This window comes from Astyanax mexicanus, chromosome 15 (genome assembly GCF_023375975.1).
Source record: "Astyanax mexicanus isolate ESR-SI-001 chromosome 15, AstMex3_surface, whole genome shotgun sequence".
Lineage (NCBI taxonomy): Eukaryota > Metazoa > Chordata > Actinopteri > Characiformes > Acestrorhamphidae > Astyanax > Astyanax mexicanus.
Genome location: NC_064422.1, coordinates 16048974 through 16076282, shown reverse-complemented (window position 1 = coordinate 16076282; position 27309 = coordinate 16048974). Strand labels below are relative to the sequence as shown.

General features: G+C 38.2%; 1 protein-coding gene across 1 annotated transcript in view; it reads left to right on the top strand.

The window, feature by feature from the left end:
* Positions 1-26922, top strand: part of LOC125781184 (scavenger receptor cysteine-rich type 1 protein M130-like) — a 35199-nt gene extending 8277 nt beyond the window's left edge. Inside the window, exons 3-28 of the mRNA XM_049464507.1 lie at positions 4373-4479; positions 10057-10252; positions 10354-10668; positions 11008-11331; positions 11514-11834; positions 12504-12809; positions 13810-13881; positions 14114-14422; positions 14803-14856; positions 14951-15115; positions 15245-15334; positions 15987-16049; positions 16610-16672; positions 17831-18001; positions 18098-18388; positions 19256-19558; positions 21638-21706; positions 22041-22364; positions 22550-22885; positions 23046-23351; positions 23453-23521; positions 24560-24868; positions 24981-25046; positions 25353-25511; positions 25641-25733; positions 26540-26922. Coding sequence (XP_049320464.1) covers positions 10374-10668; positions 11008-11331; positions 11514-11834; positions 12504-12809; positions 13810-13881; positions 14114-14422; positions 14803-14856; positions 14951-15115; positions 15245-15334; positions 15987-16049; positions 16610-16672; positions 17831-18001; positions 18098-18388; positions 19256-19558; positions 21638-21706; positions 22041-22364; positions 22550-22885; positions 23046-23351; positions 23453-23521; positions 24560-24868; positions 24981-25046; positions 25353-25511; positions 25641-25733; positions 26540-26553 — 4572 coding nt within the window. The 5' untranslated portion in view covers positions 4373-4479; positions 10057-10252; positions 10354-10373 and the 3' untranslated portion in view covers positions 26554-26922. The remainder of the gene's footprint in view (positions 1-4372; positions 4480-10056; positions 10253-10353; positions 10669-11007; positions 11332-11513; positions 11835-12503; positions 12810-13809; positions 13882-14113; positions 14423-14802; positions 14857-14950; positions 15116-15244; positions 15335-15986; positions 16050-16609; positions 16673-17830; positions 18002-18097; positions 18389-19255; positions 19559-21637; positions 21707-22040; positions 22365-22549; positions 22886-23045; positions 23352-23452; positions 23522-24559; positions 24869-24980; positions 25047-25352; positions 25512-25640; positions 25734-26539) is intronic.
* The last annotated feature ends 387 nt before the right edge of the window (positions 26923-27309 follow it).

The window sequence follows — 27309 nt, the reverse complement described above, 5'->3', positions numbered from 1 at the left end:
CACAATGTCTAAATCTAAATATGGGTAGAGTTATTAACTATGTACAGGATGGGAGAATTTAACTATGTATTAAGCACAGGTGTGCTGGGTATATGGTTGAGTAACTGATAACTGGATAGATTTTTTTTTTTTTTTTTTTTTAATGGTTAATTAATTAATTAATTTCAATCAGTTATTAATAATTGATCTTAATCGATCAATAATTAAGCTTAATTTATTTGAAGATGGTTGAATTAAATTGAAAATAATTAATTAACAAAAATTTAATTAACTTTACTTAATCAAATTGATTAAAATGACCAGTTAATTATTTTATGTTGTGATTAGTTACTCAATGGAGATAGCTATTTAGCTTGGTTCAATGTAACATAAAGAGTAATGTTTGAGAGAGCAGACCTGAAACTTAAATTTAACTATTTAATATTAACCGATTAAATGAATGCAGTTATTTGTTTACTTATTTACAAACCATTTAACCCCACCACAATGCAAATTCCCTTTATTAACTTAACAAAAAGTTTGTTTGAAATTGGCACCCTCTGGCGACAGAAACTCTAAATGCACTCTACAGGATGATAGCAATTACACAAGTACAACACCAGGTGGCGACACAGCTATATGGCTAAGTGGCTCCCTCTGGTGGTCAAACAAATGAAATGCACCTTTCTGCACTGTATGCAGTTAACCAAATCAAACACCAGATGGCGATGTGGCAGTGTACCCCCCCTAGTGGTGAGGGGTAGTAAAACACCCTTTGAGTTTGAGTGTAAATAGTCAGGCTGTCCACCAGATGGTGGCAGAGGCCGACTGGTGGGAGTGGTCACGCCCACTGATGATGCCACGTTAAGGACCGCCCCTTGGGTCTGGGACCTGGTCAGCAGATTTGACTGACTCAGTCGACTGTGAATAGCAGAGGAGAAGGACTCGGCTGTCCTAAAGTTTAACACAGCAGCAACACACTTCACAAGATGAGCAAAGAGGATTTACATCCTGGCGTGGTTAGTTTAATCACGCACACAATAGACTTCCTGCCACTCAGGGTGGTGTTACGTAAAAGTTAGCTACTCTTTTACGCACGTGGAAGTGTCCAGTACTGCAGGATTTTACGGATTTCGCGCAAAAACCGGCAGTTTTAACTGGAGCGCGGAGTCAGTGAGCCGGAAATCCGCGGCTCAGAGCTGCGCGAAGGCCTTATCAGATCAACACTGGCAAAATATGTCTATTTTACCGGAAACAGTTCGAACTTTATGTAAGTACACACGTATATACACGTATATACACCCGGGTTTAAGGTTGCCCACACACGGCGGTGTGTCAACCAAGCTTATTTTACAAATAAGAGTAATGTTTTCAAGAGCGCTCACGTACCACACACACAACTGTACACGTTATACAGACACACAGGGGACCGTGCGGGCGACGCACACACAGCGGGGGACTGTGCGCGTGACACAGACAGGGGACTGGCCAGTCCTGAATTGTAAACAAAAACACGTGTGTTTCTAACACGCTGGGTTTATGCAGTTAACTCCAGCTAGGCCAGCTAGCCAGCAGCTAACGCATTTAATAATAACAACAAAATACACTTTATTCTGCAACTTACAGCGCTATTTTCTGGAACTGGTTATGAAATGTGTATATATTCTGGTCTCGCGGCGGAGAACCAATAAGAATATAATCCTGCCCCACGTTGGCGAGCCAATTATGTAGCGGGCTCAGTGGTTTAATACCTGGTGCTAATTGAGATGTTGAAATATTTTTAATTGGGCGCCAGTTATTAAATTAATTTAATTAGATTAATTAATTAATTAATTAATTAATCAAATTAATTAATAACACAAGACATCTCAGGGTGTGGTTTCTACAGGTGACAGAAATTTTCATAACCAAGTTATCCAGAAAAACACACTGAAATTACAGGTTTTGTAAAATAAAAGTATTTTATTAAATCACACAGATATGAGTAAATAATTAATTAAAAAGTCATAATGTAGCCATTAGATATCAAATCATAGTGTAGAATAATAAATGAAAAATAAAAGAACAAACACGTTATAATACTGGTATGAAAGGAATAAAGATTAATAGAACTATTAAGTGAATATTTCTAAATAAGGGTCTTAATGTAATGAGGTCGAACTAATCAAATGAGAACACTAAAATAAGTAGATAAGTAAGATATTTTACGGCCTACAAAGATCATCCCTTTCGCCAAATAACTAAAAATTAATCTATACTACGAAGAGAGTTAAGAACAATAACCAAACTAGACTTGACCAACCAAAACACCAATTGCTGAGAGAAATACCCAAACTGCCTTACTCTGAGACGTCTACAAAGGGGGGTCCCCATCGGTTCGGTCCGCTGTTTAAACCTCTTGTTCGGCTGACATCCTGCACCCCTAGAAGGTCCAGTGTGGACCCATCCGCAGGGTAAAGATGGTGCTCTGTGGGCCAGCGGCGCACCTGGTCGACACCCACTTCTAGTCTCTGCACAGGGAAAGCCTTCCCTGGAGCTGGCTCGGCTGGCGTACCCTCTCGGTGATCCGTCGGTTGGTCTAGTTGGTTTACTGAACTATATTAACTATCTTGGCAAGCAGGAGAACTCCGTAGATCATAAAATAGCTTAGTTATTTAAACTAGGATAACTAATACCATTATGCTTGAAGAAGATTAAATGCACTAGTCTAAGAAAACTAACCTAAGATGACTAACTAACAGTTTATCCTTTCTTCATCTCTAGGCCCTCTCTAACCTCTCTCCTCTAACTTCTCTCTTCTAACTGCTTCCTTCAACCCATCTTCTTCCACTCTCCTCAACTCCAAACTGAACTGGAAACTCTAAACTCGAAACTGAACTGTGTCTGCCCAGTTTTACTATTAGTCTCTGTGGCCTGTTTGGCCCCTGAGCTATGATTGGCCCTGTGGCCCAAATGTCTGTGTTTTGATTGGTCTAGGAGCAATTTCAAACTTTGGTGGGGATTCACAAAGGGCCATAAACCCCCCCTCGCTCACATGGTCAGCATGCTTCAGCATTTTTCTAATAGATCAAACCAAAAGAAAACTCAATTAAACAGTGGATCAAAATACATTTTTCAGCATATCAGTTTGTGAGGATAAATTCAGGAAACAAACAATCTTACAATTGAATCACAATAAATGTAATATATATATATATTGCCCACAAACATGTAATATTCAAGATAATCTTAGAAATACAACGATGGATGGTACTCTGTCAGAAAGAGATCAAGAGTCATGTTATTATTTAAACCCAATTAAATCACTTAAAAGATAATACATGGTTAAACCACTGATAACCAAATAAAGCTAAATTATCAAATGCTAATTAAACCTTGTTGATTCAGACTTGAATGTGTAGGAGAATTCAATCAGGACACATCCAAACACATATACCATATACCAGACACATATACCATTATTTAGTAAACATTCTATAAAACACCTTTTTTATATAGTCAATATATATGTATTTTAAGCAAAATCTTCTGAGTGAGAAATTCCTCCCCTTTGCTGAGTTTAGATAAGCGGTTGGCATCGGAATTTACGATGGTGGGGGAAGGAGCTCTTTCTGCACCCCACAGAATTTGAGCCTGCAATGTTGAAAATGGAATCCCAAGCTTAGAACATTTCTCTTAATTTCATTAATCTTATTTCTAAGTGATTGCAGAAATAACTAGGCACAAACCCCTAAATTGGTACAACATTTGGTGAATTAACAATTTCCAAGGCATTAATTAAGTTTTGACACTCTCTTAAGTCCGCAGTCCCATCCTAGTGATGGTGTTGCAAATGTTCCAAATGTTTACATTAACTCCGAGGTTTATGACTTGGAGGAATGTAAACAGAATTTTACCCTAAACTCGCATTTAGGGCTCTTGAGCGAGGCTGAGTGAAGAAATAGTCAGTAAATGTCATTTTGAAATTTAAGGTTGTTTGAAAAAAAGATTACTCCAAGGTTTTTTTAGAGTGTTCTGGGTTCGAAGTTTCCTTATAGGCCGTAAAGTGGGGGTAGTGTGTGTTTGTGTCCAAGCAATGAAGAAATCCTCTGGTTAATCCACTACATTGGTATGTTTAAACTGAGCAATCACCAAACTGTGCTGTACACTGGAATTCTCAACCAACAATTAATTTACTGATTTTTTTTTTTACTGATTTCATAATTTTGCTGATCCATATTAATTTGTTTAATGTAATTCATAGCTTTACTGAACTTATTTTGAATCCTTATACTCTCTTTAGTTTTTTCCAATGCATTTATGAATCATTCATTGTGCAATATTTAGCATCATCATGCTTAATCATTTATCATTACTGATAAATAAGCTTTCTTTTTTTCATGGTAATTTTTAGGAGTCCTGCTGGTTAATGGCTCTCGCTACTCTGGAAGAGTGGAGGTTCTTCATGGAGAGAGCTGGGTCACAGTGTGTGATGCTGACTTTAACCAGCAGGATGCAGAGGTTGTGTGTCGGGAGCTGGGCTGTGGTTCTCCTGTGGAGGTTCTGGGAGCAGCTGCTTTTGGTAGAGTGGAGGGTCAGGTGTGGTCAGAGGAGCTTCAGTGTAGAGGAAATGAATCACAGATTCACTTCTGTCCAAAATCATCTTCACTCAAACACAACTGCTCCCATGATAATGATGTGGGACTGGTGTGTTCTGGTAAGAGCTGCATGTTTGTGATTAATGTCATTAAGATTAGCTCAATGTTTATGTAAACTTTTTGTAATTCTGTCAAAAATGCAAATGTCTTGCTATTATTTCAGTTTTCAGCCACAATTCTACTTTACATCATTTATAGTGGTGAAAATACATGTTTTTTTTCCATTCTTTCTCAATGTCTTGGTCTGTCTTACTCACTGTTGTACAGGCAGTGTGAGGTTGGTAGATGGTGACAGTCGCTGTGCTGGGAGAGTGGAGGTTCTTTATAGAGGACAGTGGGGATCAGTGTGTGGTAATAACTGGGATATGAGAGATGCTGCAGTGGTGTGTAGAGAGCTGGGCTGTGGAGAAGCTGTAGATACATATCATGAGTCTTACTTTGGATCAGGATCAGGACCAATCTGGATGGATAATGTGCACTGCAGTGGCTCTGAGTCTACACTGAGGAACTGAGAATCAGCAGGATGGGGTAAACATAACTGTGATCATTCTAAAGATGCTGGAGTCATCTGTTCAGGTAAATTGTATCAGTAAATTATTTTATGTTCCCTTCTGTTAACTAGGAACAGGAAACTGTTCATAATATATCATACATGTAAAACAAAGTCTTGTAAGTGGTGAGAAAGGACCCATTTTAGAGGCTTAGGGTCCATTTAAGCATAGTAGTACTGTTTGTAAGGAAACAGATAGCGTTCATTTAGTCAACTTTTCCACTGAAGGTTAAATGCCATATCTCTTTTGACCATTCTTGCTGTGTTAATGTCAGAGATTCAATGACATGGAAAGACATTTTCATGTTGAAGCAGTGACTCACATATGTTTAAATTCAGCTTTATGTTCACAATTTTTAGGAGTCCGGGTGGTTGGTGGTTCTCACTGTTCTGGGCATACCTGTCAAGTTTTACATTTAAGAATAAGGGATATTTTCCTCTGTACTCCTAAAGCCGTCCCACCAGCCCAACGAAGGTTCAGTATCCCTTACATTTTAAGACGGGTTTACAAAAAATCTAAAATAACCACAAGTGAACCACTTACACACTACAATTAGATTATCAGAATCTGAAATGTTGTGGACATTCCTACATATGTCATTCTTTTAATACAGCCAAATTAAATACCCTTTTCTATATATTTAAAAATATATAAGATTTCATGTCTTTTTGTAATAAATGCACTCTTTTATATGATATATTTTTTATTTATTTAATGGATATAAAATTGAACAAAGGGTGCACAAATTCTGCAAAATGACTGTAGGTGAACTAAAAATAGTATCATGAGCTTTTACTAAAAGGACATGGACCAGATATGTTCCATCAGTAAAAATTAGTCCTAAGGGGCCTACACAATTCATAATTTTTAATTAATACTTCTTTCTTTTGATCACTCCACCCCTGATCAGTTCAGTTCATTTCGGTCCTCTCCACATTTCTAGTTCTAGAGTCACAAGCTGTATTTTTTTCTAAAGTCACAAGCTGTATTTTTAAGCAGCTATCAGAAAAATCTCATCACAGTTTACATGATTAGCCTACCGTTACCTTTCTTTTAGAAAAATTGCTGTATATCCATGTATGTTTTAACATCAGCTGCTCTAACTAGCTGCCTGAACTCACAGCGACGGGGGGCTTTCCCACACTGACCCTCCTTTGCAAGCTGATTGGCTGTTTCTCCTGAAAGGCGGGACTTTCTCCTTGAATCGGCTCCACGATTGGTTAAGATATCGGTCAGTGCCCTGTCTCCTCAATAATATATATATATTTTTTATTGTAGTATAATACGGGAAATTTACGGGAAAATACTAATACGGGAGGACGGCGGGAAAGAGGAGTAAAATACGGTAGTTTCCCGGCCAAAACGGGAGACTTGACAGGTATGGTTCTGGGAGAGTGGAGGTTCTTCATGGAGAGAGCTGGGTCTAGGGGTGAAACGATTACTCGAGTAAATCGAGTAACTCGATTCACAAAATTGATCGATTAATTTTCTGTGCCTCGAGTAATCGTTTATTTAATTAATAAACTCAGCGCGCGGTATTTTCGCGACTTTTATTTTGACAACGCGCTCAGCGTTACGTCACCCTCACCCGGGAAGAGAGAGACGGAGGTTTGAGCAGCGGCAAAAATGGAAGCGGCGAGAGAAAACAGCGATTTTAAAGGAATAAAAGCATTTTATGTTCGAACTGTGACCTGTACTCGGTGCAGTGCCAAAACAGCGCGTTTTAATGCTGCACCATCTGAGCCGAGGACACCCGAGACGGGAGGACGTAGAGAGAGCAGGTAATATACCTTATAATAAATCAATGAGATTAACATTAATGTGAATTAATAACAAAACGACAGCGCTTTGGAGTGTGAATTAATAGAAGCACTGTCTATAATGTGTGGTTAGTTTATTAGAACAGAGACAAGTTTATACTTGCTTTATGTAAACAGTAAACACAGCGCTGTGGAGTTCTGAATATAAACAATAACAATGTTAAAAGTTAGCGAAACTGAAGTTACTTTGGCTGAAAACTAAATGCATAATTTCTTCATCTAAGAGTACATTTGGCCGGTGAGACAAAAACTGTATGAACACTGTTGTTCATAAAAGGAAGTGTGTCTCTTATTTATTGGATAAAATATTAATTACCACTAGTGTCTAATGTGCCCCAGTGCGATAGGTTTCAATCTTAGTGTTCATAAATGCACGGCCATGAACTTATTATTAGAGTTATTAGTCTTAGTGATGTAATTAGACCCAAGTAGTCCAACCTATAAATAAAGAAAAAAGCAACATTTGTAATACTTGTGTATCACAATTATTCCACAGGTCCTGATATATTTTGGAGAAGTGGCTTGGTGGTAAAAGAATGCAGCGCACTGATCCAACACTGGCAGAACTGACAACGTCTTTGCTGTTCAGAAGCTAAGATGCACAACACAAAGACGATGTTTATGCCTTTTTTATTGATTTATACACTATATTTGATATTTACAAGGAATCCTAATGTGAAAGTAATGTAATTACTAATATTTTTTTATTGTGGTATTTATTTATTTATTGTGTTTTATTTATTTGTATTTGCAATTTGGAAATGTATGTTGTGAATTAAAAAATATAACTTATCTAAAAAAGGAAACCAATTGGTCATTCATTACTAAGTAAAATGCCTTTTTAATTGCTCTTTAACAAAAAAAAATGTTTTATCCGATTACTCGATTAATCGAATCGATTTTTCAGTAGAGTACCTGATTACAAAAATAATCGATAGCTGCAGCCCTAGCTGGGTCACAGTGTGTGATGCTGACTTTAACCAGCAGGATGCAGAGGTTGTGTGTCGAGAGCTGGGCTGTGGTTCTCTTGTGGAGGTTCTGGGAGCAGCTGCTTTTGGTAGAGGGGAGGGTCCGGTGTGGTCAGAGAAGCTTCAGTGTAGAGGAACTGAATCTCAGATTCACTTCTGTCCAAAATCATCTTCACTCAAACACAACTGCTCCCATGATAATGATGTGGGACTGGTGAGTGCAGGTAAGTGTTTTTCAAAAAAATGTTTCCCATTTTTACTCTTACTAGTTCATAATTCTGTAAATTTTTCTTGTTCTTATTTTCTCTTACACGGACAGTGTGAGGTTGGCGGATGGTGGCAGTCGCTGTGCTGGAAGAGCAGAGGTTTTTCATAGAGGACAGTGGGGAACAATTTGTGGTGCTGGTGCAAATTTCATAGCGGGTTTTGTCATGTGTAAAGAGTTGGGCTGTGGAGAGCCGTTTAGGACTGATGCAGCTGTTCCAGGATCTGCACCGATCTGGATGAGTCATGTGAAGTGTACTGGATCAGAGTCTACACTGAAACACTGTGGATCATTAGGGTGGGGTGAACACAGCTGTAATCATTATATGGATATTGAGCTTACCTGTTCAGGTATGTTTTAATTAGACAAAAACTGTAATACGTACGTATTACATGTATTACATTTGTGAACTTTCTGAGAATGTTTCGACACATCATAGACAAAATCAAATCAGAGATCATATGATGGAATGTCACTGTTTTGTATACCTATTCCGTATTAAATATTCTATTACATAGTAAATTCTGACAGTTACAGCTAATGTGAGAAGCAGTGATGTTTTTTTTTAACATTTGCTTTGACTTTTATTTAATTGCTGAAAATATTAACCCAAGATATTGTCTAGTCAGTTTCATTTTGTTTGATAAAATTTAATTTAATAAAAAAGGGTCTGCAGTACTGATTTGTTAGAGCACAACATTTGTTTTCAAAATTATAACCTGAATGAAACAAAATGCATTAGTCCTTTCCACTTCCAGACAACTTCTCAAACACTTTATGTGCCAAAACAAAACCAGTCAACACACTGTAATTAGAAACATAGTGCCATTTCCAGCTTAACAATTTAGTGCTGGACGATATGACAAAACTTATGTCACAATATATTAATTTTAGTCGATGTGTTATCGTTTTGATATAAATGTGTACATTATCACACACTGAGATTGCCAGACTATGGTATTCTATACCACTCTGCTGTTTCGCTTAAAAAAATCAGTCAGTAAAGATGCTGTAAATACTGTACATATCTTAAAAAAATGTTATAAATTGATGCTCCTTTATTCGTATGCAAATTACAAAAAATGTCACACATGCCAGATATTCTAGGCTACTCTAAAATAGTTAACATTTTTACATTTATTATTACAATAACAGCTTAAATGCTTTGCTGTGTAATAATAAAATATACCAGCCCTGCTTAAAATGATTAAAAATAATATGCAAATATGGACAGAATTAAGATATCAAATATGGACAGAATTTAGATATTTAATTATATTTTGACCAACAAAAAAAGTCAGAATAAAAAAAAAAGTTTTTTTTATTGTTTTTCTATAAATCTTTTGATATGATTTTCAAAATGGCGGATTAGCCACTATGGCTATTTGGCGATGCCAACTGTTTTCCTAGCTAAATTAATCTGTATTATTAACATGGATGAATTGGATAGATTATGTGGTTTGATGTGATCTGTGAACTGGGATCTAGCGTCGGAGGTCAGAGGACACAAAGTAGGGTAATTAATGAGCAGTATTTTTGTTATTTGTGTTCATTTTTTTTATTCATTAATGAAGTGAACATGTTAATTTGACAACTCTAGTATTTTTTCATCTCATTACTAGCCTTCTGTTTTGTTTAGCATTTGTCTATTATACAAGTCTTTATTTAATCTGATTGTGAGAGAGAGAGAGATTTAACATTTTTGCATTACACACAGATCACAGGACATCCAGACTTGCTGATGGTCCTCATGTTTGCTCTGGGAGAGTGGAGGTTTTTCATGGAGCGTCTTGGTTCACAGTCTGTGATGCTGACTTTGACCAGCAGGATGCAGAGGTTGTGTGTCGAGAGCTGGGCTGTGGTTCTCCTGTGGAGGTTCTGGGAGCAGCTGCTTTTGGTAAAGGGAAGGGTCAGGTGTGGTCAGAGGAGCTTCAGTGTAGAGGAGATGAATCTGAGATTACTCTCTGTCCAATAACCTCTTCACACAAATACAACTGCTCTCATGGTAATGATGTGGGACTTGTATGTTCTGGTACAGTATAATATGTGATATTATCGTCTAACATTTCTTTATATAATATATAGTATAGGAGAGAACTTGCTCTTTTACGAGTCTCTTGGTTGTAAATTCAGGTCATACTCAGGCTCGGCTGATGAACGGCTCAGACTCTTGTTCTGGTCGAGTGGAGCTCCAGTACCTCAGTGAGTGGGGTACAGTGTGTGATGTAAGCTGGGATATGAGAGCTTCCAGTGTCCTCTGTGCTCAGCTGAAGTGTGGGAGTGCTGTGGCTGTGTTGGGGTCAGACTGGTTTGGGGAGGGGAGTGGCCGGATCTGGGCGGATGTGTTTGATTGTCAGGGGAACGAAACACACCTGTTAAAGTGTCCCATTTCATCATGGAGTCGAACTGCATGCTCTCATAAACAGGATGTTGGACTCATCTGCAGTGGTGAGCTTTTAAGAATCTAAAACATTCTTATCAATGGGCTGTAAAGTGATTTTAGGAGGAAGTGCCCTTATAATGTTCTTATATATATATTTTTTTTTTTTTACTTCACTTCAATTCATTTACTAATGTATCTCAGTTTAGAACATGTATATACATTTCCATAGACAATTTTGATTTCTGAAAATCAATTTCTAATTTTGCTCCATATATAGCTCAGCTAATGCAGCAGTACCTGTAAAAAAACAATGTGTTTAATTTCTAAATCTGATTTATTTCAAGTGCTGTAAAAACAATCTTATTAAGCCTGTAAAATCTAAAATATATTTGTGGTACTTTCAGGTTCTTCTCTGGCGTCTCATGAGGGTGTAGTGAGATTGACTGGAGGGATGGAGTGTGAGGGGGAGGTAGAGGTTTTCTTCAGGCAGGACTGGAGGAGAGTTCTGCTGGACTCCTGGAGTGAGTCTGAGGCCTCTGTGGTCTGCAGACAGCTGGGCTGTGGTTCTGTACTCAACACCTCCAGCTCCTCTTCATCCAGTCCTGAACACAGCTACATGTGTGTGACGGGGTTCAACTGCTCTGGGAGTGAAGCTCATCTGAGGAACTGCAGCAGCTCACAAGCAGTTAACTGCAGCTCCACAGTACAGCTCTACATCACCTGCTCTGGTACATTTAATTCAAATTATTTGGAGTTGTAGTGAATAATGCCTGTTGTTAGGGGGAAATTGTTTTATTTTGTTTTATTGTAAGGGTTATTATAATTATTATGAATCTGAAATGAACCAATCATCATGTGACTACGGGTGAACTAAGAAATCATACTTTGAACTGGTTTCTCTTAATTTTAGGCTACAGCTTCATCAGGCTGGTTGGTTCTGGGGGAGACTGTGCTGGAAGGCTGGAGGTTTTCCACAGTGGATCATGGGGGACAGTGAGTGATGAATTGTGGGATATTGAGGATGCGCAGGTGGTCTGCAGACAGCTGCAGTGTGGAGTCGCCCTCAGTGCTCCAGTACCGGTACCAGCCCGGTTTGGATCTGGATCTGGACCCATATGGCTGAATGAGGTGGAGTGTGAGGGGAACGAGGCGTCTCTGTGGAACTGCAGATATCAGCTGTGTGGAGAGGATGAATGTGGACACAAGGATGATGTAGGAGTCGTCTGCTCAGGTACAGTGTGCTGATTGCTGGTGTTCTTACATTGAACACTTCACCTGTCAGACCTCTAAATTTTCTCTTCAGTGCTGAAAGTGAGACTTAGTTAAACTGTTAAAATAAGACTTGTTAAACCAATCTAAAGTTGTTGCCATGTGGGTCAGCCAGACCTCTTCCTGTACCTTTTTTTTCTTGTTTTTTTGAATGTGTCAGAATGTATCTAAAGGGCAAACTAAATTGTTTCAAATTGATCTGTATTTTGGTGTCTTTTTTTAGGTATTATGATAAAAGTGCAGTTTACTACAAAGTCAGCAGTAGAGTGCAGTAACACATTCTCTTCTAACTTTACTACAGACTAAGACTTAATTTATTCTTATTTTTGCGCCAATTTCCAAAGCTTTCTTTAAAACAAATATATTCAGGGTTTTTTTTTTTTTTTTTTTACAATATACACTTTTTTGGGATCCTTTTCTGTTTAAAGGCCCTGGCACTGCTAACTTTTGTACCATTTGAGCACACTGGATTTTGTACCATTTCAGGTTATTAACTGGGCTGGAGAGCTTAAAAAAATGGCAAAAAAATGGGGGTGTTCTAAAACTTTTAACTAATAGTGTAGATTCATTAAGTTTGTTTTAAACTACATGAAAACTCCAGGGTCTAACATAAAGCATTTTCTCTCATCAGAGTATAAAGAGATCAGACTGACTGAGGGCTGTGAGGGGAATCTGGAGGTGTTCTATAATGGACCCTGGGGGAATGTGTGTAACAATGGGATGGATGTAGAAACAATGGGTCTCATCTGTCGGGAGCTGAACTGTGGAAGATTTAAGACTGAGAGAGCTACCAAAGCACGAGTGGAATCAGCTCCTAACTGGCTGGATGATGTAAAATGTAGGAAACATGACTCTACTCTGTTTCACTGTCCATCTTCATCCTGGAGTCAGAACAATTGTGATAGAAGCAGTGAGGTGACTCACATTACCTGCTCCGGTATGTTGTTTTTCTTTGTAGTAGATGAGCATGAGTAAAACAGTTTTTCATGGAAAGTTGTGTTGAAAGAAAGTGTTGTGGTGACCGGATCACCCTCACTTTTCCTCATCCTCTTTCCCTGTGTGAGTGTATACAACCTGAGTAAATATAAAATAATTTTTTAAATAATCATTTTATTTATTAAGGGAAAAAAAATATCCAAACACCCCCTAAAAAATAAAATGTGATTAATTACACTTTTTGGATAGATGAGTATTCAATTTCACTTAACTCAACCAGGCCTGATTACTGCCAGACCTGTAGAATCAAGAAATTCTTTAAATTCCTTTATTCCTGATAATTTAAAATGAGCTTTTTTTATGTTTACTCGGGTTATCTTTGTCTGATGTTAAAGTTTTTTTTAATAATCAGAAAAATATCAGTATATCTGTAGGGGGCAAATACTTCTTCATGGCAATGTACGTGTGCAGGATTGCTTGAGATTTTTTGGGACTACAAGCTACACCTTGCTGTGCTTTTTACACTCATCTGGTCATGCTGGGAAAACATTTTAATAAAAAGTGTAAAGTGTATCAGAAAAAATTACATTTGTGAGTGAAATAATAAGATATATTACATTGAATTACATTACATTTGGCAGATGCTTTTGTCCAAAGTGACTTACAATAATGGTGTACATTTACTAATAGGAGCCTGTTCTGTCCGAAAATCGCACTGAAAATTTGTTTTTGTCATTGCTGGAATAGTTCGGTGGGGTTAGAGAAAAAGAGCAGTCTGGTGCAGCTTGAAGTTTCCTGTGCGCCCTGTTAGAATGCCTGGTGTTATTTGAAAATCAGCACAACCAGACTGACTTTTAATTCTGTGCGTTGGTGTGAAATGAGGGGGTTTGCCACTCAATTGAAACTCTCAATTGTTATTGCTGAGATCATTATTTTAGTAATGAGTTTAGTAGTATTGATTTGATTTTTGTAGTATTTATAGCATGTGTCTCCATTTCTAGGAGAGAAGAAACAGCTTGCATTTGAAAACCTTCAAAAATTCTTCTTATTTCCAAACCAGGGTCAGTGCTCAAGTACGAATATTTGACTACCACTCCATTCACTACTTGAATAAGTATACATATTAATCAGATTTGTTCGTGCCTACATTCTAACTTGTTTTGTCAAATAATTCTAAACTTCCCTTTTCATCAGTTGATCTTTGATTTGAGTGAAAACTGATTAAATAAAAACACTAATGCAGTTTGCTGTAGTTTTGTTATAAAAATGTAATATTATTCATGTGTCTGTTCATGTGTGATGTAGATTACATGCCTATTAGGTTGAGAGGAGGAGAGGAAATCTGTTCTGGGAGGTTGGAGGTGTATCATAATGCTGAGTGGGGGTCTATATGTGCTGATCTGTGGGACATCAGGGATGCTCAGGTGGTCTGCAGGCAGCTGGGTTGTGGGCCGGCGCTGAGTGCTAATAGAAGAGCTGTTGATGGTTCTGGTGGAGGAACTATCTGGATGAACAGAGTGAAGTGTAGAGGGGATGAGATTCACCTGTGGGACTGTCCTCATTCCCTGAAGATCCACACTGGCTGCTCCCACAGTGCTGGAGTCACCTGTGCAGGTGTGCGAGAACGTTTTTTAATCTAGTATTAACTTCTCTTAAGATAACTATGGTTATGTTAAGCAGTATACTCTGTATTTCAGTCAGGTTCAATATTATTATTATTGTGCTCCTCTGACCTGTAAAAGGGAGAATAGCATTTATATTATGGCTGATTTAGGCTCACAAAACTGATAAATACACTAAGTAACATTGGCAGACAATAATGCAACAATATTTTTGAAAATACCTACAATATTACCATATCAGCCATATACTTATTTTGTTTCAAAGACAATAAACACAAAAACAATAAATACCATATCTAAATAATGCTGCTCTAATCTCTTTCTCCTTCTGTAACCTCTTTTTCTTGACCATTTTTATGATATTTCTTTCAGACATATTTGTCACATTACCTTTTTCATCTGACACAACTACAACTTACACCACAGGTACTCTTTTAATTAGTTCCTTTGTGTGATTTTTTTTTTTAAGTTTAAACAACACTATGCAGTGTTCAACAGTGTTTTTATTCTGTGTTTTCAGTACCAGCACAGCTAACAGAGAAAAAGACAGTCCCTCCTTCAAAAAATCCATCATCTAATTTTCCATACATCTATCCAGTGTCTCTCCTGGTTCTGGGATCTGTGCTCTTCCTGGCCTTAGTGCTTCTGGTTGTGCTGTTTTATCAGAACAGAGTGCTCAGGAGAGGTAGGGAGATTTAGAGATCATCTAAAATCCACTTTCTGTACTTTCTATAATCATCATTAGTCCTTCAATCTGTCATCAGTCTTCTCTTCTACTGAACTGACTCCATGTTTCTTTCTTTCTCTCTCACAGTGATTTCTAAGGCGAGGAGGAAGACTCTGCTTGAGGCAGTCTATGAAGAGATTAACCATAAATGTGTCACTAACAGATATACTAAAAGAGGTAAATTATATGTAGAGAGTTTCACTGAAGGCAGTCTTCTCACAGTATGTAAAGTGGATCTAAGGTCAGATATCAAATAGCAATTCTGAGTGTTTAAATGACTATAAATGAAAAAACTACATGCAGTAAATCAATTGTAGCATTGTTACCTTATCTTACAGGTTCAAAATAATATGTGTTACTCCACTGACTATAATAGGAAGAATTACATATCTGTTACTATCAATTCAGGCCTGTACTGCTGTTAAAAAGCAGAGGAAAGGGATGGGGTTTGTTAGCCAACTTTCCCATTTCACCTTAAATGGTGCAAGAGACAGCAGAGGCTGCATCATTTAAGGCGGAACAGAACAATTAAATAAAATGAAAGCTAATCCAAGCTCCCCATAACAGGAATTAAGAAATTAGCTAGGTTACTGAACCTTAGTGCTTCTGATGACGTATCTGGTGCATGAAGTGTTGTCCCAATTCTTATGGGGAGGATTTCACCCTTTACACTCAAAGAATGGTTGGGGTAAGTGGTAGGGCCATGGGGTGAAATGGGATTGGGCTTAAAGCCTCATCTCATTTTCAGACTTACAAATAATTTTTTTTGCTGTAGATTTTGATTAAATAATTTAACTTTGGCATTCTGACTTCTGATCTCCTTTAACAGGAAGTTTTATCTCTGAAGATCAGCATTCAGGATATGAGGACGTAGATGAGGAGCTTCTCTCAGGTAAGTTGACATATACTGAATGTGTGTTAGAATTTTTAATGCAGAAGAAAAAACATATATATATATATTGTTTTATAGAAAAAAGTTCCATGCAATATGTGTAGGGTTCTGAAGTGTTTTAGCAGTTAGCATCAGGCTTCAGGCCGATAAGACTCACCCCTGAACGGGAAAATAGTGAGCGTGGTTAGCGGGTAATGCTAATGCTAAATTCAATTTATCTTTGACTACTCCAGTATATCCATGTCTGGCACAAGTTAAAAACAATGTCTTGCCTACTGTACAGTTTGTAATAGTGATTTTAGGATTGCCCAGGGGTAACTACAGGATTGCAAAAGGCATGTTGAGGTGAGTTAATATCCTTTGGTGTGTGGGAGTTTTTTTTTTTTTTTTTTTTAAAGGGACACACTTTGATTTGTCAACCAGTTCTGATTGCAGAGGGCGACAGTACCAATACATTGAAAACCCCTTAGTATTTTAAAAGTTTGAGTCTTTGAGTAACAGTGTCTTGCTGCCATCATCCTGATGCTGCTGTGCTGCAATGCATTTTTTAATTTTTACAGAAAACTATGGCGAGGTCTATGATGATATCATACCTGCTGAAGAGAGCCCACACATTACAACAGGTTTGGATATTTTAATACGTACGATTTATTGTGAACACATGGTAAACATGCAAATTATATTTGCTTTTCACCTTAATCAAAAATATATCTATATATGTCTGTGCAGCATACATTATTATGGTTTTCTATATTATGATAATAAAGTGTGATTTTTTTTTTCACACCTATAAAGAATGTGTCTTCTTTTTTTTTTTTTCATTTTTAAAAGCACACTGAGCAACATGTTTCAGTTAATTAATGCATTTCATACTGTTTTAGATAAATAAATTAATCATTACAGAGAGAATAAAGGTTTTCTCAACCACCCTCGTGGTCCCATGGGCTCACAAGTTCCTGGCAGCGCCAGAGTCGGCCCGTTTCTCATTATAGATTAAGCAAGTTCGGCTCACGAGTGCATACTCCAGAGAACAGGACTTTTATTTTGTAATTGGAACTGCTGTGATCAGTAGAGTAGTAGGTGCATCCTTAGATGCATTTCCACAAACATACCCTACACCCGCCTCACAGGGCAGACAAACCGTCTTTGTTTGGTCCATCGCTCACCAGCCTTGCTGTAGTTCACAGGGAACCCACAATATTCCCAATAAACTTAATCAGAGTTTCTGTAATCAGGATTAAAACTAGTTTTATATACTCTGTAAAAGCATGAGAAACACAAAAAAGTTGTTTGTATGTGTAGTTAAAAGAAACTGTGACTTATCTTCATGGTGGATGTTATGTGTTTGGATCTGCTGTCTGCAGGTGCAGCTTTAATGCTGTATTTTGTGTGTTTACTCTCTCTGAAGTTTGTCTCCAGAAGGTAGCTGACTTTGTACCTTCCTTTGCCCATAGACACACACACAGACACAGACACAAGGAGGTGGAGCTGTGTTAATTAGTGCTGACGCTTTTTAAAAATATGGTGAAATGAAAAAAAAGCTTCTTCTGATTTGTCACTGAAAATGTTTGATAATTTCCTCTCCTCTTTCTAATAAGGTCATAGTGAGTGTGATTGGCGGCTGTGGGGAATCTCTCTCTCTCTCTCTCTCTCTCTCTCTCTCTCTGTCTCTCAGGTTCTTGAGTCTTATCTGGCTGAGTAGAGGTAAAGCTTGTTCTGCTGCTGAGTTGAGCAGTGTGTGTGCAAGAGATGGACATCCGAGTTCTACTCATTTTTCTCAGGTTCTCCTGTGGAGGTTCTGGGAGCAGCTGCTTTTGGTAGAGGGGAGGGTCAGGTGTGGTCAGAGGAGCTTCAGTGTAGAGGCAGCGAATCACAGATTCACTTCTGTCCAAAATCATCTTCACTCAAACACAACTGCTCCCATGATAATGATGTGGGACTGGTGTGTTCTGGTAAGAGCTAAATGGCTTATGTATTAATTTTGAGATTCAGTCTGATTTTTCAGATTTCTACATCTTTTCCTCTCTCTTTCTCTCTCTGTTGTACAGACAGTGTGAGGTTGGTGGATGGTGGCCATCGCTGTGCTGGGAGAGTGGAGGTTTTTTATAACAGAACATGGAGATCAGTGTGTGGTAAAAACTGGGATATAAGATATGCTGCAGTGGTGTGTAGAGAGCTGGGCTGTGGGGAGGCTGTATTTAAAAATGTTCAGTTTGGACCAAGATCAGCCTGGATGGATGATGTGAACTGTAGTGGATCAGAGTCTTCAGTGAAGCACTGTAGATCAGCTGGATGGGTGGAACAAATTTGTAATCGACTTGCTGGAGTCATCTGTTCAGGTGAGCTCTCCTAAATCTTAAAATACTTGTCGTTGGAATGTATATCAGTTGTGCACAATTTATTTATTATAGCATTTCTTCCTAATCTGCCATAATCATGACCTACTTTCACCTATATTAACCCACTTCTATTTGGTTAAGACCACTAGATCAGTCACTGTTTGCTCAATCTCAGACCTGGTTTTGCGTTTAAAAAATAATGTGGCAAATTACTGCATAGAAGAAAACTATAAGCTGTAATAAACCTAGTTAACACTTATAATACAGCCTGTGTTTTAGAGCTTAAGTTCCCATAACTTACAGTGTGATTTCTCTGTATGAACTAGCACATACAAAATACTTTCCGGGTCTTACTAGTACTTAAATGTAGGTAATAACTTGATATACTAAGTCAAATTATTAAAAAAGCAAATTATTATATGGAGATGAAAAGTGATTTTCACTATAAGACAATACTTAATTACAGAAAGACTGTAGGCATGATGGAGAAATACATTTTTGTAATCTTTCCTTTCTGGTAGAAAATAATGGATTTCCATGCAGAAGTCCCATTCACAAAGAAACAGGCGTTAATATTTTTTAGTTAATTACAGTTACACCTTAGTTCAGTGGTACATGGCCAGAGTTTTTATCTTTATATATTTTAAGCAGTTAATTAGTACATTTGTTTGTGTTTAGTGCTTAAACTGTTAATTGACTCCATTTGTAAGCCCACACTGCAGTTTTTCACTGTCATCAGTTCTTCACTAATATTAGTTTCATCGGTCCTACAGTAGAACCCTGTGGAACTTCTTAAGGTTTCCAAGTACTTAATGCTGTGTGTTAATGTTAATGTACGTGTTCTCTTTCTCTTATAAACTAATTTAGGGGTCAGATTGGTGGGCAGATCTCGCTGCTCTGGGAGAGTGGAGGTTCTTCATGGAGAGAGCTGGGTCACAGTGTGTGATGCTGACTTTAACCAGCAGGATGCAGAGGTTGTTTGTCGAGAGCTGGGCTGTGGTTCTCCTGTGGAGGTTCTGGGAGCAGCTGCGTTTGGTAGAGGGGAGGGTCAGGTGTGGTCAGAGGAGCTTCAGTGTAGAGGAAACGAATCTCAGATTCACTTCTGTCCAAAATCATCTTCACTCAAACACAACTGCTCCCATGATGATGATGTGGGACTGGTGTGTTCTGGTGAGAGCTACATATTTTATTTATTTTTTCTTTTTAGAGTCTTGATGAAAAGATGTTCTTTTCTTAGTGGTCAGTGTATAATGTACTTCATGAAACATATGCTTCTTAATTCTTTTATTGATATAGTCCATATTTGTGCATGCTGGAATATAGCACATGTGAATAGCATTAAAATTAAGTTTTACCAGATTTTAAAAGATGCAAAATGATGTTTGAGTTGTGCATTCAATCTTTCTCTTTCTGCTCTTTAGAAAGTGGGAGGTTGGTGGATGGTGGGAGTCGCTGTGCTGGGAGAGTGGAGGTTCTTCATAAAGGACAGTGGGGAACAGTGTGTGATGATAACTGGGATATGATAGATGCTGCAGTGGTGTGTAGATAGCTGGGCTGTGGAGAAGCTGTAGATGCACTTAGTGGTGCTTACTTTGGATCAGGATCAGGACCAATCTGGATGGATAATGTGGAGTGTAGAGAATCAGAATCCATACTAAAGAACTGTAAATCAGCAGGATGGGTTACACAAGTGAGTTACACTAAAAACTTAGTATGAACTTCTGTAATCAAAAAACCTTTTAACCCACTGCATAATGTTTATTATATTTTGATCATACCTAGGAGTCAGGCTGGTTGGAGGTTCTCATTGCTCTGGGAGAGTGGAGGTTCTTCATGGAGAAAGCTGGGTCACAGTGTGTGATGCTGACTTTAACCAGCAGGGTGCAGAGGTTGTGTGTCGGGAGCTGGGCTGTGGTTCTCCTGTGGAGGTTCTGGGAGCAGCTGCTTTTGGTAGAGTGGAGGGTCAGGTGTGGTCAGAGGAGCTTCAGTGTAGAGGAAACGAATCTCAGATTCACTTCTGTCCAAAATCATCTTCACTCAAACACAACTGCTCCCATGATAATGATGTGGGACTGGCATGTTCTGGTAGGTATTTCACTTCCTTTTGTCAATTTCACACAAAACACTGACAAAAACACACATCCACCAAATTCAGATAACAGACAGGTGACGGAGACACAAATCCACCAGTTTGATTGATTTCTGTATTGCACAATATTATGAAAAAAGATATTATAACATTAAAACATTAAGAAACCTTTAATTTGATTTGTCATTTATGTCCTTGAGGGCTAACCAGACTTTTTAAGTTTACAAGGAGTGCTGCAGAGAAGTCAAAAAGCAAAAGTTTTATACATATGAAAAAATGTTTTGACTTTGACTATGTTGAATTGTTTTTGGTGACCATTTTAAAAGAAACTTACAAAGTCTTATTTTTTTATCTAAAACTACAAGTATGTTTTTTTTTTTTAATGTCTACCATTGATTTACAGGCAGTGTGAGGAATAATAAATTATTTCATTTAGACTAAGATGAGTAATATTTAAGGAACTACACATAGTGTGTAATGCAACATGTCAGATGTGTGGCATTCCTAATGTGCTTTCACTAATGTGATTTTGCGATGTGGTAGAGTGCTGATCGTGGGTCCAACAGTATCCAGCACTTTTTAGTGGATTAGTGGATTGACCTGTCAATGTGTTTAGCCATGGCATAGCACATCTTTCTTCTGACTAGCCTTGTAATCTGATGCTTTCTTCTGGGTGCAGTGTTTTTGATGATCAATGTACACAAATACTATACTGTAGGTGACAAGCGAAGACTTGTTGGTGGTCCTCACGCATGCTCTGGGAGAGTAGAGAAGCTTCATCGGAATTCTTGGCTTCCAGTGTATGATGCTGACTTTAACCAGCAGGATGCAGAGGTTGTGTGTCGAGAGCTGGGCTGTGGTTCTCCTGTGGAGGTTCTGGGAGCAGCTGCTTTTGGTAGAGCAGAGGGTCAGATGTGGTCAGAGGAGCTTCAGTGTAGAGGAAACGAATCTCATATGTACCTCTGCCAGACATCTCCTTCCTTGAAACCCAACTGCTCTCACAACAAGGATGTGGGACTAAGATGCTCTGGTATGATGAAGTATGTTTGTAAAAGATTTAGATTAGTACTAAACTGTGAGCAATTAGTTTGTAATTACTGTATTTTTTTTATTATTGTATTGTATTATTGTTGCCTACTATTTTTCCTCTGTTAATTCAGGTCACACTCAGGCTCGGCTGATGAACGGCTCAGATTCCTGTTCTGGTCGAGTGGAGCTCCAGTACCTCAGTGAGTGGGGTACAGTGTGTGATGTAAGCTGGGATATGAGAGCTGCCAGTGTCCTCTGTGCTCAGCTGAAGTGTGGGAGTTCTGTGGCTGTGTTGGGGTCAGGCTGGTTTGGGGAGGGGAGTGGCCGGATCTGGGCTGATGTGTTTGATTGTCAGGGAAACGAAACACACCTTTTAAAATGTCCCATTTCATCATGGAGTCTAACTGCATGCTCTCATGAACAGTATGCTGGAGTTATCTGTAGTGGTGAGATCTTACAGTTGCAGTATAATAAATAACTGAAAGTTTATTACTCCCTCATTTTAAGCCAAGTAATATATTTTTTTCTCTTCAGGTTCTTCTCTGGCGTCTCATGAGGGAGGAGTGCGGTTGTCTGGAGGGATGGAGTGTGAGGGGGAGGTGGAGGTGTTCTTCAGGCAGGACTGGAGGAGAGTTCTGCTGGACTCCTGGAGTGAGTTTGAGGCCTCTGTGGTCTGCAGACAGCTGGGCTGTGGTTCTGTACTCAACATCTCCAGCTCCTCTTCATCCAGTCCTGAACACAGCTACATGTGTGTGACGGGTTTCAACTGCTCTGGGAGTGAAGCTCATCTGAGGAACTGCAGCAGCTCACAAGCAGTTAACTGCAGCTCCACAGTACAGCTCTACATCACCTGCTCTGGTAAGCATTGCACAGTTAATAAATGTATAATTTTATTTGTATGTATGATAACATGCAAAAGTGCCTCTATTATCCATATTTTTGAACATTTGAGAATAATTATTTGGCAAATATGAGTACATATACACAAAACATATCTTGTGAAAGGAGTTTGAAAACATCTTTTGTATTTGTGTAAATTTTAGGTACATCTAACACAGTCCACAGCTCCATCAGGCTGGTTGGTTCTGGGGGAGACTGTGCAGGAAGGCTGGAGGTTTTCCACAGTGGATCATGGGGGACAGTGAGTGATGAATTGTGGGATATTGAGGATGCGCAGGTGGTCTGCAGACAGCTGCAGTGTGGAGTCGCCCTCAGTGCTCCAGTACCGGTACCAGCCCGGTTTGGATCTGGAACTGGACCCATTTGGCTGAATGAGGTGGAGTGTGAGGGGAACGAGGTGTCTCTGTGGAACTGCAGATATCAGCTGTGTGGAGAGGATGAATGTGGACACAAGGATGATGTAGGAGTCGTGTGCTCAGGTACTTCGTATCTTGAATTGCTCAGTTTGTAATGATCTTGTAATCAAGTACCAATGCCCTATCTATGTACAACTGGAGGTACATTTTGAATAATTAAAGAAGAAACTTTTGCACGTTTAAATCAATGTGCATAACTAGCTAGCTATCTTTCTCCCGCCAGAGTATAAAGAGATCAGACTGACTGAGGGCTGTGAGGGGAATCTGGAGGTGTTCTATAATGGAACCTGGGGGAATGTGTGTGTAAATGGGATGACTGATGAAACGGCAAAATTGATCTGTCGAGAGCTGAACTGTGGAAGAACTGGCAGTGAGTCTTGGTCTAAAGCAAGAGTGGAATCAGCTCCTAACTGGCTGGATAATGTAAAATGTAGGAAACATGACTCCACTCTGTGGCACTGTCCATCTTCTTTCTGGGGGGAGAACAGGTGTGATAATCGCAATGAGGTTGCTTGCATTACCTACTCAGGTAGGCAGATATGATGAGGTGTTAAAGACTTTAAAGAATGCTAGAACTAATGTAGTTTGTAATTGGAATTTCATAATATTTGATTTTTTGTCCTACCACAGAGAATGGAAATACACTAGATTTGACAAATTGGCTGTGTGATTCATCTCCTCATGAGAGACCGTGCTCAAGTAAGAAAACTTATCATTATCAAAATGATCATGTCTTTGATAAACTACATTTTCTTTCTTTTTGACTGCATGTTCTGCCAGCATGCTTTCACTAATAAGCAATTCTTGTCTTTGCTCGCACTGTTTTATTTGTAGTTTGCATATTTTTTTGCACTTTAACATATTTTAGATAACACTTCTACAGTGATATTTTTAACAAAGGTTTAGAGAGGGATTCTGGGTAATGGAGTCCATCAGAGTGTCTATGTAAGTCTGAGGAATTCAGGTGTAGACAGGACAGGTGTGGTGGATGGGGGTGGGTAATATGGCCCTAAAACAATATCACGATGTTTCATGGCATTTATCGCGATAACAGTACTCTTGGTGATATGACAAAACACTGAATTAAAGATATTATTTTAAAAATACACTACTGAAACAAAATAAAAATTAAATTCTGTTTTTGCATATGATATGGCACCCCCCCAAACTACGATATAAAAAAATACAAGACTTTTTATCAGATGGTAACAGACATCAGTGATCAAGAAAGTCATGATACTGTTAATGCACTCTATATAATCTATATAATTAATAATAAAGTAAAATGAATAATATTGGACAGATAAAAACAGCAACCCCAGTGGTGCCCTGCAGTGGTAATTAGGGGTGGGTGATATGGCACGATATTTCAGGGTATAGTATCGTTTTTTGCGTTTGATACGATATGGCACAGCCCTAGTGGTGGAAATAACAGGTGTAACAGACAGCTTGCTGAAGACAGACAAACTACACTCTATTAGAAGCAATATCTTATTTAAAAAAAATATTAGTTTAAAAAAATCAACTGTTTCAACTAAAACGGTAAAACAAGGTAAGTGCTTTTTTTTTTTTACTATGGCTACTTCTGTTTTTTTTTCCTCATCTTACAATGCTTTTTTGTGGTTTACCACATCTCTATAAGAACATATTTCATCATAAAGTATATACGACTGTTGTAAATGTTTGTAAGACTTTGATGGATAATCATTTTTTTTCCCTCTGTGGTGTGTTTTGTAGAGCACATTCCTCTGAGGCTGAGGGGAGGAGTAGGAAGCTGTTCTGGATGGCTGCAGGTGTATCATAATAAAACATGGGGGTCTGTATGTGGTGACCTCTGGGACATCAGGGATGCTCAGGTGATCTGCAGGCAGCTGGGTTGTGGGCCGGCGCTGAGTGCTAATAGAAGAGCTGCTGATGGTTCTGGTGGAGGAACTATCTGGATGAACAGAGTGAAGTGTAGAGGGAATGAGATTCACCTGTGGGACTGTCCTCATTCCCTGAAGAACCACACTGGCTGCTCCCACAGTGCTGGAGTCACTTGTGGAGGTCAGAGGAACAGACACAACTGAATATATTTGCCTCCTAACTGTTACAGAAACTTTACACATGCTTGAGAAAAATACTTACATCACATTGTTATTTTATGCTCACTCACTAGGCTTCCTGTATCATACTTTGCCTTTAAATAATAAAAGAGGACAGATGGGACATTTTGTCTTGCAAGGTCAGGGACCACTTTTCTCCATTGTAAACAGGCTTGATAGCAACTTTGGTAACTATTGTTGATCATAATGTTGGTCACACACATTTGGTTTCCATCATTTAATAATTGTAATGTTTTTGGGAAGGATAGAAAGTAACAATAGTGAGAGTCTGTATGTGCTTTGCACCAGTCTGTCTAGATCATTCTGTGTTTATAGACATTTCATATGTCATCTTCCATAATATTCATCACAAAATTATTCACATCCAATAAAAGGACTGTGTTCATGTATAAATTGTCTATACATTTTGTATATTTGTTTTTTAGATTCTCAACCACAGACAAGAAGAATCATACTTCCACAAACTCCTCCACCAGCTGTTCCCTCCATCTATCCAGTGTCTCTCCTGGTTCTGGGATATGTGCTCTTCCTGGCCTTAGTGCTTCTGGTTGTGCTGTTTTATCAGAACAGAGTGCTCAGGAGAGGTAGGGGGATTCAGAGATCATCTACAATCCACTTTCTGTACTTTCTCTAATCATCATTAGTACTTCAATCTGTCATCAGTCTTCTCTTCTACTGAACTGACTCCATGTTTCTCTCTGTCTCTCTCACAGTGATCTCTAAGAGGAGGAAGACTTCAGCTGAGCCTGTCTATGAGGAGATTGACACCAGGCTCATCCCTAAAAGAATTACTGTCTCAACTGAAAGTAAGAGTAAAATGTTTTTTTTTTTTTTTCTCTCAAAGCAGAAATGTCTGGTCTTTACAGAAATAATGTAGCAGTTAATCAAATACTTGTCAGATAACTCTCTTTTCATATTGTTATATTTTAGTGTTTAAATATTTAGTGTTTTTTTTTGTAGATTTTCTTCCTTTGTTAATAAATTACACCAATTTATCTATCTTTTCTTCCCACTGAATAATGTATCTTCTCATTCAATAAAATGTATTTATAAAAGCTATTGGATAAAAAAACTTTTAACAATAATTTTAGTTTTCTTTGCTTTTTATTGTTCTATGTATTGCTCTTTTATTGCAACTTTAATATTCACTATCATAGGGCACTACCAGTATTTTCAGTTTCCAGTAGAGGGCAATGTTAGACTTTTAGACCCTGTGGATGTTTAGTTTCTGTAACAGTAATGCAAGATGATTGACAGGGATTATTTTATTGTTTGTGCATGGAGTTTCTGTAGGTTCACATGTGCTGTAGGTACCAAATGTGTAGCACCTCAAACTATCAAAATATGTTACTGTGCCTGTTTACTTTTTTGAGACCAGAAAGTTATTTCTGTGGCGAGAGGTCATGAGATCTTGGGGGAAAGGGAAAAGAAAGAAGAAAAAAAGGAAGAAATAGGGAGACACTTAAATCAGGCCCTCAAACCCACATTTACATTTTTTGTAACAAATAAATAGAAAACACAGACACAAGCAATAACAATGAAAAAAAAACACTTATTTAGAAAGCAATTTACAAAGCTTTGATCTGCTCTTTACATCTTTACATCCTGGAAGCCTCCTTCTGCTGATCTTCCTCTTTCGGGTGGGGATGGAGACGGTGGAGTGGCAAGTGCTGCTGCTTGAGCTCCAGGACACTGAAGATGCTGGGTCTTCGGGGACTGGGCCTGAATTTACAGAAGAGAAAGATCTGTAGATTTACTTTCACATAGTTACTGTATTCCTGTAATAGTTTATCCAGATAAGAAGATCTACAGTTCTCCATATTTCATACATTTGTCTCATTAACATACACTGCTTTTAGCTTGTATGGGATCCTGGGCAAACCCCTGATTCAGCACTTCTCTCATACCATTTTATACACTGCCTGTATTTGTAATTAATGTACTAAACTAGAAATGTCAAAAAAGTAACCAAATAAATAACTTTACTGCAGGATACACACTATAATGATGAAATAATAGAATTAGTAAAACAACTATTTTTTTTTAAACAAGCAAGCCTGGATGAAAATGTTCAGAACAGAGAATTAAGAATGACAAGTATTTAAAATTAAGTACAGATACAGTCCAGCATTCATTCTGACAGGTGACTTTAATTTAGTTTTAGTCTTTTGTTTGTCACACTTTAGTCATTTAGTCAACAAAACATTTTAGCCTAGTCTAGTCAAATAAAAAGTATGTATTACATTTATGGTTTTACTGTTTTAGATGTGTATAATTTATTGCTAATATTTATTAAAACACCAGCTTTTAAGTTTTGTTTCATTTAAATTAAGCACAAGCTATTTAAAACAAGGTGTATGTATGGACATATTGACAATTTAA